This window comes from Myiozetetes cayanensis, unplaced genomic scaffold, assembly GCF_022539395.1.
Source record: "Myiozetetes cayanensis isolate MyiCay16 unplaced genomic scaffold, myiCay2020 scf3, whole genome shotgun sequence".
Taxonomy (NCBI): Eukaryota; Metazoa; Chordata; class Aves; order Passeriformes; family Tyrannidae; genus Myiozetetes; species Myiozetetes cayanensis.
The window spans coordinates 54,398,346-54,415,431 of record NW_026087521.1 but is presented as its reverse complement, the minus strand read 5'-3'; the positions used below and the strand labels follow the sequence as shown (position 1 = coordinate 54,415,431).

Sequence of the window (17,086 nt, the reverse complement as noted above, 5' to 3'; positions counted from 1 at the left end):
AGGGCATCTCCCCAGTGCTCTGCTCCATCACGTCTGTTCACATCATGGATGTTTCCCAGCACAAAATGCTCTTATTGTTGTCGTGAGACAGCAGCTGCACACATAAAGGGTGAGGATGCACATGCCATGATGCACCTTTCAGGTTCATTTGCTTGTATGAGGTAAAGGTATTTTTTACACTGCCTCACTCTGCATGGTAAAAGCATAAAGAAAACATCTTTATGCATCGCTCTGTTTCATTCCCCTCTTCACAATGTACCACATAAAATAGATTATGTTTCTAAAAACCACAGCTGTTGTCATTACCTGTAGAGAAACTCACTCTTGTGCCAAGTCCCAAGTAAAAATTCTACCTGCATAAGTTGAGGCACAGTGTGCCACTGCCTCTTGGAGAACCAAGGTATGATTATCTCAGGTTTAATTTTCCTTTTCTGGTTCTGTTGGACATAGTTGCTGCCACCATACCATAAATGATGGTCCATCATTGGAGAGAGGAATTAATTAATTACGAACACTAGGCCGGAGGATTATATATTCTCTCTAGTTCCCTTTTATTCACAGAGAAAGATGTCTGTGGAATCAAGTTTTAATGAACAGGAAGGCACCAGATGAACACATTTATACTGCACATATACAAAGTGGGTGCCAGGAGGAACACGTACAACACCCTTCCTCCACTTCTCTCCTCACCCACGCACATGGTGCCTGTTAACAGGATCTGTGAGCACATTTCCTGAGTAACTGCTGCCTCACTGAGAAGTTTACATCCCTTCATTGTTTGGTACCCGCTACCCTCAGCTATGTATATGAAACCTGGCATGTTTACACCCTGACAAATTTACCTGGCAGACCTTTCTTCATTTAACGCTGAGAATCCTGGACTGAAGTCATACCTGTCAGAAGTTTCATACATTGCATTACTGAAGTTCCAGGTCATAGGACTGTTCAGTTCAAGAAGGAAGATCCTACAAAAAATCACCATCCCTTGCAATAAAGTGTTTCCCATAATGCTACCTCAAGTTGCACCTTCTCACCCTTCCCCACTGTCCCAGTGCTACCTATGCAGCATGCTACCACAAATCTGCATCCACTTCAATCCTCTCCAATCCACAGTAAAATAAATTTGCCCTGGTAGGAGCAGAGGATGCAAAAGATTTTTTGAAAAGCAGAGATCTGACATGATGTTTCCAACTGGTGGCCTGTCAGCACCAGAGCCCAAGGCTGGCATCCTGGGAGAGTCCCTGTCATGTGCAGATTTCACCTTCCTGTAGAAAAGAATGGGATTGTCTACATTTTTTCTAATACACTTCTAAATGCAACTTCATATCCTCCTGAATATCCAAAGATGCAATATCCAATATTTGAAAATATTGATCACTCTGCCTGCAAAAAATGAGGCTTCTGATCTGGTTCTGAACAACTAAAGAAAAGAGAAAAAAAAATGGCCAAGTTGAAGTTTTGGGGCTGTCATGCACAGACTGATGGGAGACCATCTCCTTTCCAAAGCCTAATAACTCACAAATATCCCATCCAACTACCTCCAAGCTCACAAGAAAAGTTCATGTTTTGGCACATAAGAAATTATATCTGGAAAGGAACTGGGGTAGGGGATTTCCCCAAGGCAATGGAGGTTCATAACTGTAATTAAAAGAAAAAAATGCTTTACAGCCTCAACTAGGGATCATTCTCCTTAATAGATGTTAACCAGCACTGAATGCCACATTCACTGAAAAGATGAAATCTGCATTTACAGTTAATGTCTGGTGAAGTTGCCAAGCAGATGTTTATTTTTGGCTTCCACATTTCCTAAAGCCAAATGCTACACTGAATTGGGATTTCACAAAGTCCAACTGCTTTTCTTCCAGGTTACAATTTTGTTGGAACCAGAAAGGGGGAAAAAAAAAAAAAAAGAGGTGAAAAAAAAGGCAGAACAGAAAAAAAAGCTGACTTCACTTTTAAGTAGGAAAAAAACTGGTAGCATCCGTTTCTATCATGTCTGTTTATATCATAGTTTAAATGAGGTTAGAGTTGTGCAATCATTATTGATCAACTTCCAAACACACCATAGCTCCATCCAGCACATGTGCAAAAGAGGAAAAGTCACTGGAAGTGAATCTTATGTCAGTCAGTCTTTTAACTTCTGCAAGTATGTGTGCAGACTATTTACCACTAATTAAATTACTAGCAAGTCAGGATAAAGAGGAGTGAAAGAATTCACAAGCCCCAAGCTTACCGTTCTCAATGTTACATGGGTATTCCAGATCCAGTCTCCAAAAACTGGAAGATACATTTCACATTAATTTTGAGGCTTGATCTCACAGCTACCACAGCTGCTGATGTAATGCAAAATGCTAACCTGAGGCAGCAGAGAGGGACTTTAATTCAATGTTGTTTTTTCATTGTGAATAAGCAGTGAACCACACTGAAGTAATCCTCCAAAGTAGGAGTGCACACTGTTCAAGGCATCAATTTGGGGATGAAACACAAAACCAAGATCTTGGCTACATCGTTATAAAAAGCCCTTTATGACTTTTTAAAGAAGACAGGTATAAAGCCCTGCTGCCTGGATCTAGTTCCAGTTTGAAAATTACACAGTCTCCTATAATTCCTCCCAATAATTTAAATTGGAAATGGGGTTATTCACACCCTCTAAGCAACCGCTGCAAACTGTTGCAATGTGCTGCTAAATAATTGCTAAATAATGGTAACCTCAGCAGTTACCAGAGTCTCTAAAGTGATTTTGCAGGTTTAGGTGAAAGGTTCTACATCAGTGCAAGGCTGTAATTCACATTAAACAAGGAAGAAGGTTAGACATTGTTTGAACTCATTCTTAGAACTATTTCTTTCCCAAGAAGCTACCTCACAGCACATTTTCATTCATTGGTATGTTCTGCTTGAGAAAGTTGTAAATAAATAAACATAAATCGGCTTATTCTACTCTCTTTCAGTGAAGTTTCCATGAGTTCAGAGAAACCTCAGAACCACTGAGAGCTTTGCACATCTTTATAATGCCTCTTCTGCCACAGCTGTGAAATCAGCTGGTATTGTGCAGATCTTTTAATTTTGCTCTCCTGGTTCCACAGTCCCTCAGAGGACAAAAGAAAGTGCTGTTTCACCATGAGAATTACAATAGTACAAGCAGAATGTGGGAAGAGACTTTCTCATCTAGAAAAAGGGTTGTACCTTCATGCACCACAATACTCATTAAAACTCAACACCATACTGCTTGATCTGATGCACCATACTGCATCCCCTGATCTGATGCACCATACTGCATCAAATTCCTGATTAACAGAATGGAATTTTGAAGAGTGGAGAGGTTTTAAAGTTGAATTTATATAGTTTAGGCTTTTGGATTAACATTGATGAGCAGGGATTCTTTGTGCACAATTGGTGGGCCACACAGATAATATCATAGAAGGTGCACAGATATATTTAAACAGCAGAGTTGGAAGAGTCAATGACACAGAACTATCAGAAGTACCCATGTCTAGTATATTTTTCTAAATTAATCTAAGGTGGATCAAAATATAAACACTGCTTGCTGGTGGGAATCTGGCAAACCATAAACCCACATTCTATCTGGAAAAATACTCTTGGAAAACAAAAAGATTGGCAACCGTGCACCAAAGCCTCACCCAGGTTATTTTGCTCCAGGGCTTGCAGACCAGTTTGCAATATTAAATTTGTTTTTGTAACGCACTGCTGCAGTATTACATTGTTCTGCCTGGACGTTACCTATTTAACTGACCATTCTGGGAAGAGACCATCCCAGAATTTATGACAGAATGTGGTGGAATTGCTACAGCGGGAGGAAAGGAGTTTGCTAAAATTTCTTCCCTGTCCGTCTCTGATTTCTGAGAAATATTTATACCCCTCAAGGTAGAGGAACCTCCTGTTGTTCCGTTCTATTTATTGAAAGTATATCACCAGGGCCACCCTAATGGCTCAGTGGAGAAGGTAACACAGAAACAGGAACACTCTTGCTCCCTGCAGCCACTTGGGTTTGGAGTAGACATGAGAGGGTGAGGAATGAATTACCCTCTCCTACAATTAAGTGGCTGGCGATCAAGCAATTCTGCAGCCTTAAATGCATAATTCTAGCTTTCCCTGCTAGAAGAGGAGTACACAATTGCAGGCAGTTGTTCTAAGTAGTTATGAGGAGGTTTAACTTTGGAGGGGAGAAACAGCAAAGCAGTTTTTTTGTCGGGTTGGAAAGCTTTTGCCTAAGAACTCCTCCAGACTCTGAGATCTCCAGGACTGTTGCCCCCTTCTTCGACATGCACAAACACCTTTTTTGGCACGTGTTTTGGCTGGAGTCAGTTGAACAAGAGAGAGTTAGAACTCGGGTTTCTGGTATCCCCTTGCCAGAAGCTAAGCTGTTAGGTAGTGTAACAACAGCAGCCCAGGCTTCCCACTTCACCCTGCCAGTGACCTTCGCACAGACTTGGACATACCCCCTTCCTCAGAGTGAGGAGCAATTCCCTCTCACTCTGCTCAGTCCAGAAACTCATCTCAGCAAATACCACAAATCATGCCAGACCGAGCAGGGCTATTAAAACAGTGCTTCATAATGTGAATTGCTGTCCACAAGGGACGGGACCAAGAGACTGCCTAACCCACTTTGTTTAACTTTTTAGTTAAACAATCCCGAAAGAGGAAGCTGCATTGCTACTCTGGAAATTACAACTTTAATCTCATTTGAACCACACATTCCTCAGTTAAACTGCAGAAATAATTTAAGAACCAACTCCCAAATAAGACATTTTTCAACATTTCCTACATTTCCTGGAAATATATTACCTCCGATGCTGCAAAATAAAAGCAGACTTATTAATTCACCCAGGTTAAAGTTCTTCCAGTAGCCCCAATAAACTCTAACGTCAGGCTAATTATATGCATTTTGCCGGTTTTGCATTTTCACATTCCTCAAAGCAACACCACACCACACCACACCACACCACACCACTGGAACATCAATCATTTCCAACTCAATCCCACAAACCATTCTCACATATTGCATTCATCGCTCACTCGCATTGCACTGCCCATGGCAGGAATCGATAGTGTTTCGCTGAGAACAGAGCAAGCTTCATTTCCCCTTCCTCGGGCACACTTCAATGCACGTGCCACATCTCAGACATGCCAGCATGTACTGGCTTATTTAAACAGTGCTTAGAGTTTTGCTGGGCAGGTAAGAAGAATAACCTGGGTGTACAGTAAAACAACGATACAGCTGTTTGTGCCAAACATTCGGTTTATGGCAATACTTCAGAGGAATCGCTCCCCATAACAACTGAACTGTCATATCCTACAACTACAGCCCAGGCAACCTCCCAGCTGAGCTCACTACGGCTGCTGTCTGATGTGCTCTACATACAAACACCCAGAACTACCCAGATGTTCTCTATGTAAAACATTTGGTTTGAAACACGCAGCGCTTCTTTCCAAAAAGCCATTACATTTGTTTAATGGACTTGCACAGTTCAACTAAAATATCCTGGAGCAGGCATTTGACTGCGGCTCTACTCTACAAGCCCCATCTGCAAAAAGAAAAAAAGAAAGAAAAGGCAAATGAGAATGCTTTACATGATTTATGCTGTCTTTATGATCAGTCAGTTCATAAAATACAAGCTCTGCTCTATAGACAATAACACAAATCACTTTCAAGTGTATTGTTTAGTCCTTGCCTGTGTTAAACAAATATTTCAATTGAAACAAAGGGCCGAACTCTACTCTTCAGCTTACAAGTGTTAATGTAACTGAGAGCAGCATTTTACCCATGGATATCACAGGGGATGCAATTTTTTTGTTTTATGCTTGGAATGAGTGAGTAATGACATCCAATAATGATAACCAGTTACATTCACGGCTGCAAAGTTTTCCTTTCATGCAAGAAAGCCTGGAAGGAGGTTGAAGTACAGCATGAAATCCTTCTCCCTGATGAATTCCTCATGAGTAATGCACAACCCACAACGAGGCATTTCACAGGTCCCATTAGACCACGTTTTCATCACAAAATGCCAGATAGGATGGGAGAATACATTCGTTTTACAGGAACAGAGAGCCTGGTAGAAAAATCTCAAACTGTACTCAGAAAAAAAACACCTGTACTTGAAACAGATGGCTAGTCCCTGACCTGGATGTAAGTGCACTGCACAGTCTAGCTAAAGGCCCTCATTCCTCCCAGGTTGTGAGGACACAACAGTGACCACTTAGTACCAATTGGTGCTCAACAGTGGTGACCTGCCTCCAACACACAAGAGACGGCAGGCTTCTGAAAAATTGGCACCATCCCTTCAAAGTGCGACTATGGCCATGAAAGAGGACGTTCATTTCAAGGGAGATCTTTCTGCGATGGTTATATGCACAAAAGGAATGGCCCAGCCCAGCGCTGGAGCTGTGGTCAACCTTGACTCTCCCTGCGGCTCCACCACAGACTTTCTGGATGAACCTCAGGGAAACCATTCATACCCTGGGTGTAAAAACCAGCTCCTACAGGAGATAGAGCTTAAAGCCACAGATCACGATTTAATTACTTCACACCATTTTGGCACCCTGAAGAGAAGGGGGCAACATGGATGCCTCTCAGTTGCATCCCTACACTGGTCAGCTAAGCCTGCATTGCCCAGGCCACATGGCAATAGAGCATACCAGCTGGGAAGATTGTGCTCTCCCCTCCTCTCCTCCCAAAGGCTAATTTTGCCAAAAAACAGCCCCCAGCTCGGCCCTGCAGAATCTACTGCACCAGGTGTCCACAGGCTTCTCTGGCCACTTGAGGGGACTGGCTGGCCTTTGCTCCTCCTTCCTGAGCTGCACTCCACTGGGAAAGCTGTAATTTTTGATCTGTGCAGAGTGCGATGGCAAAAATACGCAAATAAATGACAGCTCTGAGCACATGCCTCAGGAGCTGTTTTTTTAACAAACGCTTTGCTGTCTTCCCCTGTCAAACTTGTGTGCAAAGGACTTAACCTTTCTGCGTAAACAACAAAGCACCGTTTAACAAAAAGGAACATTTATTTAGTTACCACACAGCTCAAAAATATATTTCTACCCAACCCTCACTGCTATCTTCTGTGATTTAAAAATTATACACACTCACTTTTAAAATGACACTTGTGTCTCACATAAAGAGAGATATCCTTCACCATCAGGCATTTCATGGAGATTAGAAACTGCAGTAGAGATCAAATGCCTTTTTGTGTACAGGAAACATGATATGGAGGCTTTGAGATCTCCATCAACAGCAGGACCCCAGTCTTTCTCAACTACCCATGAATAGCCAAATTTAGTCCCTGAGCTTGGCGTGATATCTTTTCACAGGAGCAAATTTTTTTTTTTAAGCCTGATATCCCTTAACTAGTGTCTTTATTCTGAGGCAGTAAATGTGCTGACTCAGCTCCTCAGCACAGGAAGACATTAGGATAATTGCAAGTCCCTCAAACCGCCAGACCTCAGAACAAAGACAGCCCTCCAGCCTCTCTGCTCAAGTTGTCCCACATGCCAGCTGCTGGGCCAGAGTGGCCAAAGGGCTCTGGGATTACCACAGGCCAACCAGGAAGGCAAAGCAGCAGGGGCAGAGCAGCCTGCCAAGCACTGATGCTTCACCACAGAGGCAGCCAGCCCCATACAAGGTGCAGCAGACCCTCCCATTCACCAGGCTGGCATCCAGGGGACCCAACAGCAAGGGGTCTCAGGCACCCTGCTGGAGGTGTGACTGAGGTGAAGTAGGAAATGCCATCAGGGAGAAGGGAAGGCTAAGGGGGAATCCACAAATTAACAGTTATATTACATTCTTGTTAAACTAAGCAACCTCAGCTGTCTTCTTAATACTTACAACAAGACCTGTGTTTATTTTGTGATTTTGCATTCACCTACAACTGGCCAGGACAGTTTCACACATGCCAGCCATGCCAACTCCTTTTCTCTTAGCTGGGAACTGGGTTTTTTTTTCAAGTGAAAGGAGCCACCTGTAAAGTATTTTATTATGTCCTCCATTGCCAAGAACAGAGCCTGAAAATGTTTACACTTGAGCAAGACCCGGGACTTGTATCCCATTCAGACCAGTGGCAGCTTTAAGGGCTGAGTCTCATAAAACATCAGATCTAGAAGCAAGTCCCATCTGCCTTTGGAGAGCTAGGGGACACAAGGAGCTTATACTATCCAATAGTTTAACAGACTGCCTTGAGGCTCAGCCCATGGTCTTTAGCTCAAAATATAAAAACAACTGAGCTCAAGTAAGAGTACTAGAACTATGGAAGATCAAGGGACGGCTACAGCCTTGCCCCCTCCACCTTTTGCAACACACAGCAAAGGTTGCGGGAGGGCCTCTACATCTATGGAACATCTGGCATTTCTGGTGTGGGTCCAGGATGTTTGATGGGTATGGCCAGACATGGTAAGCACACAGAGCACCTCACCCAGCCCCCTAGTGTTCAAAGGTCTAGGATCCCCTAATTTATACAACATACTATGCTGCCTGTGAAGACACGGTGATATATATATTCTGTTTAAAAGCAGATACTTCTCAAATCATAACTTGCAGATGCTGGAAGTCTTTCATGTGGGTAAGACAAATGAGAGCCATAGAGACTGATTTTGTAGCCAGGGAGTACAGGAAGCAACAGCAGGAGAACACTATTGAAAGCCTGGATACACTTATGGCTTTAATGAATTGGCCATCAAATATAACAACACACATATGCAGCTTTTACCTTGCTTTGCAGTTCGCTCCCCGCCCTCCCCAGCTATTCCACATATATCTAGCAAAGTGGAAATTATTTTGAGTTTGGTTTATTAAATGGACACACATGGTACTCACATCTGCTGGAAGATATTTTGAGGGAAATGCTGACAAATGTCATTTACATATTTAGTCGGAGACCTTTTCATCTAAGACATTTCCTCTGACATACCAACTGTCCTAAGTACATCAACCCATCAGGGCTAATGACAAGAGGTTTTTCTATAAAGTGTCTGGTGCACACCTGGGCAATTTAGGGACAAATCCTGACTTATGTAGGAGGCAAGAAGAGACAGGAACAACACTGTCGGTAGGTCAGAGATTCCCGTGCCAAGGCACCCATCGCTGGTGGTGTGGGAACCATTGAAACTGAACACCAGAGCTGGACACCGGCTGCAACCTCCACCACGACCCAGGTCAGGAGCTGCTGACACTGTGGCCACTCCATGCAGAGGAAGAGTTACAGGACGAGAATACAATGAGAACAGTGTCCCACTGAGAGAAGCATGGTTGTACAGCAGGAGGAGGTGCTTTGGCATCAGCATCCTGGTTCACGTGGATAGACATAAGCGTGGCACAGGAGGCAAGACCTGAACCAGGGAGATGCCTGTGTCAAACCAAAGGTCAGCAGCCAGTTTCCAAATCCCTGGTATGTGGGTTTTGGAAATACGTCCCATATGCTCTACATTTGGATAACTAGGGCTCTACACACATTCACCTGCTGGTGTTCAAGGCTGATATATCCGAACTGGGTGTCAACCCACATTCGTCATTCTTCCTTGGCATTGTTGTGGACACCGCATGCCTCCTCCCGATCCTTCACTCCAGCAAAAACTCTCAAGTTATTTATTTACCAGACAAAACACAGACTAACTACAATTACAGTTCTCTAAAGAATAAACAATTGTTCACAAGAACTGCACATTCCACACAATTTTATTCAAACATGTATGACCCTGAACTACAATATATACAGTAATTGTCTCCACATGGCAAATCCACATTGTGGTTTCTAAAAAAAAATAATAATTTTTAGAACATATGCCACTAAAAAAACGCAGTATATTTTAGCAATATCTAATGAAAGACTTTGTAAAAGCAATTTCCATTCTGTTGTGTTCTCTAGCATATGGTGCTGTGAAACCATTCGTATAAACGCTTCGACATGTTAGAGCGTTTTTAGCTGAAGGCTGCATTATACACATTGGCTCAAATTCTGTTGTGAATTTCACATTTAGAGGGAATCATACTAGGTATGTATCAGGCCAAAATGTGCCCTGTCCTTTAGTCTAACTTTCCTTTATTAAGTATTATCCCTTCAGAAATGAATACACTGAGACACATGGAAGTTAACTGACCTGCCCAAAATCATTCTGTCCAGTACAGGAGGGGGAAAAAAAAGAGAAAAAAAAAAAAGCAAAAAAGCAATCAACAGTCTCTTGGAAACTTTTAATTTCTTCACCTGTAAGAAAGTGCAACATCATTGAAAGAACACTACTTGATGTTCACTCAAAGTTCAAAGAACATGTTGTTCTTTAATATGGTAAAAGATTTGACAAGTTAGTGTATTCAGATGACCCCTCACTGGCTAGTCATTAATCCAGACTTTCATACCACTGAACCATACTCCCCTAAACAAATCTGCTTCTCCAACAAAAATTCTCAGTGCAGAAAACTAGCATTTTGTACTAGTGCCTTTCTCCTGATGACCTTCATGCTGTAATCAGTTATTTCTGTCTGCAGCCCTTGATGTTAAGGTCTTCTTTGGTGTTTCAATTAAACAAGTGTTTATGTGAAGACCATAGTAATTTTATACAAGCAGGTAGTAACTCCTGTGCGTAATAAGCCCACAATATTCACTGTGAATGACATTAGACTAATTACAGTGGTTTTTATGAGATTAATTCCAGTGGGTTTTTTTCCATTTCCTGGTTTTTTTCTTTTTTTAAAGCAGAATATCAGAACACACCTAATACCTAAGGGTGGAACAAATAACAAATTAACAGCAAAGCTATTTTCAAGCCCATATACTCTTTCCAACTTCTGTTCATTCCAGATCTAGAATTTCCATGCATGCAGAGGATGACCTGAGTTTCACTAACACGCCTCCAGCACCATGAAAACATTGTCCAGATTTAGTCACATTACAAGTCCCTAAAAGAACTCAGTTCACACATCTTAAATAAATAAATAAATAAATAAATAAATAAATAAATACATGCATGAATACATACATAAATAAGATTTAGGTGATACATTTTGCAAGAACCTCTCCTCCCCCCCTCCTCTGGCCCCACATAAGCGCTGCATGGCAGGAGAGGTGTACACAGCAGCCACCCCAGGCTGCGCAGACCATGCTGGCAGCTACCAGCTTGGAAGCAGGGAGCAAAGCAGCACGCTCTGCACGGGTCACAGCGCTGGCACGCACAACAAAGCAAGAGGCAGCGGAGTACAAAAGGGCCAGGAATGGAGACCGAAGCTGGATGTCACACAGGGACAAAAGCTCAGGGTAAAGAGAGAGCCCAGGAGGCAGGAGAGATTGAGGAGAAGGCTATCATCCATAGGACCCTGATGTTACATACTCTACGTGGCTGGAAAAAAAATCAAGTATTAGTTTGTGCACTGAAAACTAGCTGATATTTCCAATTATTTTGGCTTTAATTGGCAAGTTTTTCCTTTCTCGTGAATAAAATGGGTTAGTGATACAAGGTATTGTTTCTATAATTCAAGTGTATTATCATAGCTGTGGAAGCCACATTCACGGACCAGGAACCTGCTGTGCAAAGTGCTGTACAAGCACTTCACATCACAGCAGTGTTGTGTAGATACCTACACCGGTGTCTGCAACAAAGGAAGATCTCTTAATAAGAACAACAGAGAACCTCAAAAAAAAAAAAAAATAAACAGTTCTGCATCAGATTTGGACATTATCCTGAGCAGTCTGGACATTGCACTGAGCAATCAAGATAAAAATCAATATGAAATAGTGACCTAGGTGCTAAGTGAAGCAGAAGTTCTCAGGGGGAAAAAATGGAAATATAACATGTCATTAAAGATAAGAGAATTCATATGCTTGAGAGGGACACCAACATTCTCTGTGATATCAGCTGGGCAGCTAAGAGAATTGGGACAAACATCCCACCTGGCTTTCACTGCCCTCAGTGACTCACGAGCAAACTTTTATCCTGTTACATGGAACTCTTAAAAACCACACCACAAACAAACAAATGGTTGTGTAAGGCAAACAAGGCCTTAATGACTGATATGACAGAGCTGTCATTGTTGGTATTCATCCTTGGTTTTGTTATGATATGGACAAATACAATCAGCAAAACAAAGGTCCTCCTTTCATGCAATCTGTTGCTGTTTCAGGATTTCAAAAATCCTGTGCAACCCTTCAAAAGCATCACAAAGCAGAGCTGTTTCAAAGAAGAGGTTTTCACTGGAGTTGCAAATAAAAAGAATTGTTGCTTTAAAGTTTAAAGGGTTTTTTACAAGATTTTGATCCAGAAACCAATTTCATTTGACAGCATCCTTTTACCTGCACTTTTATGCAAAGGAGATAAATAACACACACCAGCCACCACACATAACTCGCCTGCCCAAATATGAACCACGTGCCTGTTTTTCATGTTGGGCTGCAGCTTGTCATCAATTCCCAAAATAATTAACTTTCTGAAGGAACGGCTGGAGGAGAATAGTGCTTCCTCCACCTGCTGGTGAGGAGGAAGAAAAGATGTCATGGTTCAGGCAGAAAGGGGGAGATGAAGGTGGAGGGGGAGGCTTCTGCATCTACTCCTCATGGCCTCCCCAGTGCAGCCTAAGCAGAGAAAGGGAGACAAGCTCTGGGCTTTTGCAAATGGCAAAATCTCTCCTGAGGACAGCCGGCAACAGAAATGAAGTGCAGATAACACAGGGAGCTTCATGAATGGTTGTAGCAATCAACCAGCAACATTAACAAGCTCCGGGTCCAGTAGTGGTGCGAAAGGCAAAAGGACTCCCAGTAGAGCATCTCACAGGAGGGCACCCCCAGGAAGCTGTATACCGGCCAGGGTTCTGAACCCCTGCGTTAAACTTTGCTGGGAGTGCTCCAGGCAGTCTAACAAGGTTTACCTGGCATCTTCCATGTTTCAGGGAGCGGCATGCTCCTCTGCTAACATTAATTAAAATTAATGCATTTTTTTTTTATCCAGGTATTGTTTTCTGTATAACATCAGGAATACACAGATAACAAGACTGAAAACGCCTATCTGTAATTTAAAGTTGCATTCTAATGAATATTTACTCCAGTGGAATCATTTACTAAAAGAAAAACCCAGGAGCATTTACCATCTTCTTGTACCACAGGCAGAATCAGCCAGAGGTGGTCAATACACACCTTAACTAAGGCTGATATAAGTGTAACAGCGGATTTCTCGGCTAACAAACATTGAATACATAACACAAACAAAAGTTCAGTTCTTTAGTTTAATACGTGCAAGTTGTCAAGGGGAGAAAACGCCCAAGGAAACATCAACAGGAGTGTTACTTCACAGGCTTGTGATATCATCTCTTCATCCTTACACTTACTAACAGGTGCCTTAATTTAAAATATCATAAGTTACAACTGTGTATACTGAGCCAGTACTAATGAAGAAAATCTTGCTGGCAAAATTAGGCACCTCATACATCATGTAGCGGGCAATATTTTAACTGCTTCATGCAGCGTGCAATACTGTCTGCAGTCACTGTGGCAACTAATACACAAATTCACATAAGTTGTTTCCAATAAGAAACCAAATGTATCATACAATCTACCCTGGAGCTTTATGGCAGGAAGCTTTATGATCACGTACCACTGCATTAGGAGGAAAGACAACAAAGCTAAAGAGGAATAACAATTTGAATAAACCTGTAACTGTGAACACATTCCAAATGCTACTTTCATTCAATTCAACAGAAATCCTGCTGTTGATGTCCAGTGGCACAGGACTAAAGCACATCTGTACTTTCGGACCTGTCTTCTTACCTTGGTTTTATTTTATTTATCCAAACCCATCAGTTTCTACCTCATTTCTGAGCTCTCTATTTATACAGATGATGACAAATCCAAAGTTTGTGCTTCCTATTAAAAACCTGGCTAGTCATGCAAATATCTTTATGAAATGCCATAATAAAGCTAAAGAGACTGTTGATAGACAAGAGTAATGGAAAGGCCAAATAGGAGAATCACTTGGACAAGGCTGGCGAATGGGAACACAGAGTTGCTGCCAAGGTCCAGCTTCGCAATCTGTTACCATCCAGCTTCAAATAGCTGCTTACCACTGAGTAAAGAAAGAGATGATTAGCTAAGCCCGTAGCAGAATAGGAAGTAAACAGACTGGACTAAAGCAACCTTAGGACTCTCGCTTCCTAGCTGCCGGCTGCGATAGGATTGGCATTGGACGTGGTGCAGAGAAAGGGCCGGCCACATCCCCTGCTCCGTGCATCCCCTGCTGGACACAGCAGCATCTGGTCCAACCCGCTCACGGATGATGCATTCACTGCCCCCTAATAAGAATTGAGAAGAGGAAAGGGAAGAGAAAGAGAGGTGGAAAAAAATGAAGGAAAATTCTGCCACTCTCTGATCATTCATCCTGTCGGTGCTCTTATCTCACCCATGGAAAGCAATCGGTGTTCACTGTATCAGCCAGACAACGGAACTGTCGGAAAATAAGAAGCGTTTTCCATTCACTTAGATCTGGTTGGATTCCTGACAACTAGCTTTTATTCTGCAAGCAGACAAAATGTGGAGACTTTACATACACTTGCAGATGTTCCAGTTCAAACAGACACGTTACACCAGAACTTGCCTGCAGACTAGTTAATAATTATGAAGTGCCACACGCCAAGGCTTGCATTACTCCAGCAAAAGACTCACACCCTGGTAAGGACTTGTTTAGCTTCTACATACCAGCTGATAGTGCAAGTGCTATATTTTTATTGCATTTAAGATTGCATGGGTATTCTGACTTTCGCCCTCTCCATTTCAAGATGGCATTAGCCATATAGATTCAGTTCAGACCATATCACCAAAGTATCCTTTAGCTGTGTAGCTGAAGCGCTTGACAGTTATATGGAAAGACCTGGTCTGTTGTTAACTCAGATGAGATATACTCTACATCCTTTACTGTGAGGGCTCTTCCCAAAGCCAAATCTCATTTACATTACTGTCACCTTTTCTTTTTAAATTTCCCAACTCTTTTAAAAAAGACGTTTTCAATTTACTTGCTTATTTACTACATTTTGTAATGCAAGTCAAAAATAATCTACTTACAAAATAATAGTATATAATATAACCCTGGAGCTTTTGTTAGCTTGAAGTTGTAAAATGGCCAAGACAGCAAACTTTAAAAATCATGGACTTAGAGTGAGCATGTGCAGAGATGTCCTTCTCTGGTTTCTCTTTAGCCAGCCTCCAAATGAGCTAATAAACTGAAAGCATATATGATATGACTCTACAACTTGGCTGAAACTCTCATTTTCGCTGTCGACACAAAGATATTCAGTTGCAAAGTAAGTGCTCCTTATTAAAGCCATAGCATCTGAAATTTCATTTTCTGTTTTACAGATCCTTCTGCCTCTGGGTGCACATTGAGCTTCCCAGCAACCAAAAGGGAAAGATAAATGTAACGTCACCAGGGAAATGCCTTGCTTTTAGATGAAGTCGAGTGAAAACTCAATTAGTCTACTTCAGCATGGAGACCTCTCTAGAAAACCATCTATTCCTCAGAACAATCTTTAACACAACAACGCCTGCCTCTCATTTGCTTGCCCTCTGTGAATAGTTACATATTTCTGGGAAGGAAAAATGACAATAACTGTGACTAATGTGTACACTGCTTCAATCGCATTTCTGAGCCCGGCTGGAGCGCTGCACCAGCGAGGAAATGCTGAAGCTGAGTTATTGCTGGACAACCTCCGGGCTGCTTCAAGTCTCGAGCCAGCCGGCACCGCTGCGCGGTGAAACGGATCGTAAAAACCAATGGGGCTGGGTTGCAGTCCCTGCAATCTTTTTAGGTGTCAGCAAAGTTCAGGTCACAAAAGTATGCCTGAATCACGGCGTTTTTAAACAGAGAAGCCAACGTTTGCCGTTCTGACAGTACTCTGTGAGCAGCTTTGGTCAGCTGCGGGATGTGACAGGTTTCATCAGACCGCGAATTTCCATCGGGGGGGGCGGGGGGAAATAAACTGTTCACAGCAGACCCGCATGTAAAAACAAAACAAAATTAATAAGCCACCCTATTTTTCCAATAATAACGCATCCCACCAAAACGTACCAACGTGTTACCACAATACCTTCACCGTTCCACCCACATAGAAGTCTCTCTATAGGATTTGCACTCTAAACAAAGCCCTGGACCTCAGGCACGGGTGGGATGCTGACCCGGGTCCCTGCGGGCTGCGGCCACGCCAAGCGCCCGCCTCGCCACAACACGGCAGCTCCGCGCAGGGACGGGGCTCCTGGCGGCAGGGTCCCGACAGGATGCACCCGGCGCTGGAAATTAAAATTACATATACCTGTATATACGAATTAATAGGCAGAGAGAAGCCGCTCCGCCAGCCTTACCACTCTGCCAGAGAACCTCTCGATGGCCCGCTTGACTTTGCCATAGGTGCCTTTGCCCAGGGTCTCCTGCAGCTCGTAGCGATGCTTCAGGTTGTGCTTGTGGTGATGCCGCTTCACCCCCTGCTGCTTCCTCGCCGCCGTTACCTCCGGGGACGGAGCCTCCCCGAGCGGCTCCCCCATGGCCGCTGCCGCCTCGCCGCCGGCCGGCCCGGGGCCGCAGGCGGAGCCGCGGGGCTGCGCGGGGCTGGGGCTGCTGCTGCCGCGGGCGGCCGCCTCGGCGCCCTCCATGCCCGGCGGCGGCGGGCGCGGTGTGAGCGCCCCGCCGGCCTCGCCGCCTCTGCCTCGGCCCCGCGCCCGCGCCGGCACCACGGGGCGCGGCGGGCGGGCGGGCCGAGGCGGTGGCGGCGCCCCCGCTCTCCGCCCCTTCCCCGCCGCCCGCCCCGGCGGCGGATTCGGCACGGGGCGGCCCCTCCACCCGGCTCGCCCCGCCCCGGCAGCCGCGGAGCCGGGCGGGGGCTGCTGCGGCGGCAGCGCTGTCTGACCAGAGCCTGCTTTTGTGCGCCGGAGGGACGGGGGCTCCTGGGCGGCTCTCCCGGACCGCTGGAAGGCGCCTCAGCGGGGCCGAACCCCGCTCTGAGCCCCGGGTCCCAGCGAGGCCGTGCTGGGGCGAGGCGAGGCGAGGTGGAGCGCCCGCCCCGGCCCCACGGGTCTGGCGTCTGCACCTGCAGGGGCGGCGGGCAGGGGCTCGAGTGAGC

At 44.2% G+C, this 17,086-nt stretch overlaps 1 protein-coding gene across 1 annotated transcript in view; it reads right to left on the bottom strand.

Moving 5' to 3' along the window:
* The window catches only part of NUAK1 (NUAK family kinase 1), a 48,343-nt gene extending 31,724 nt beyond the window's left edge, over window positions 1-16,619 (bottom strand). Inside the window, exon 1 of the mRNA XM_050323824.1 lies at window positions 16,332-16,619. Within this exon, the coding sequence (XP_050179781.1) occupies window positions 16,332-16,619 (288 nt within the window). The remainder of the gene's footprint in view (window positions 1-16,331) is intronic.
* Between the last annotated feature and the right edge of the window lie 467 nt (window positions 16,620-17,086).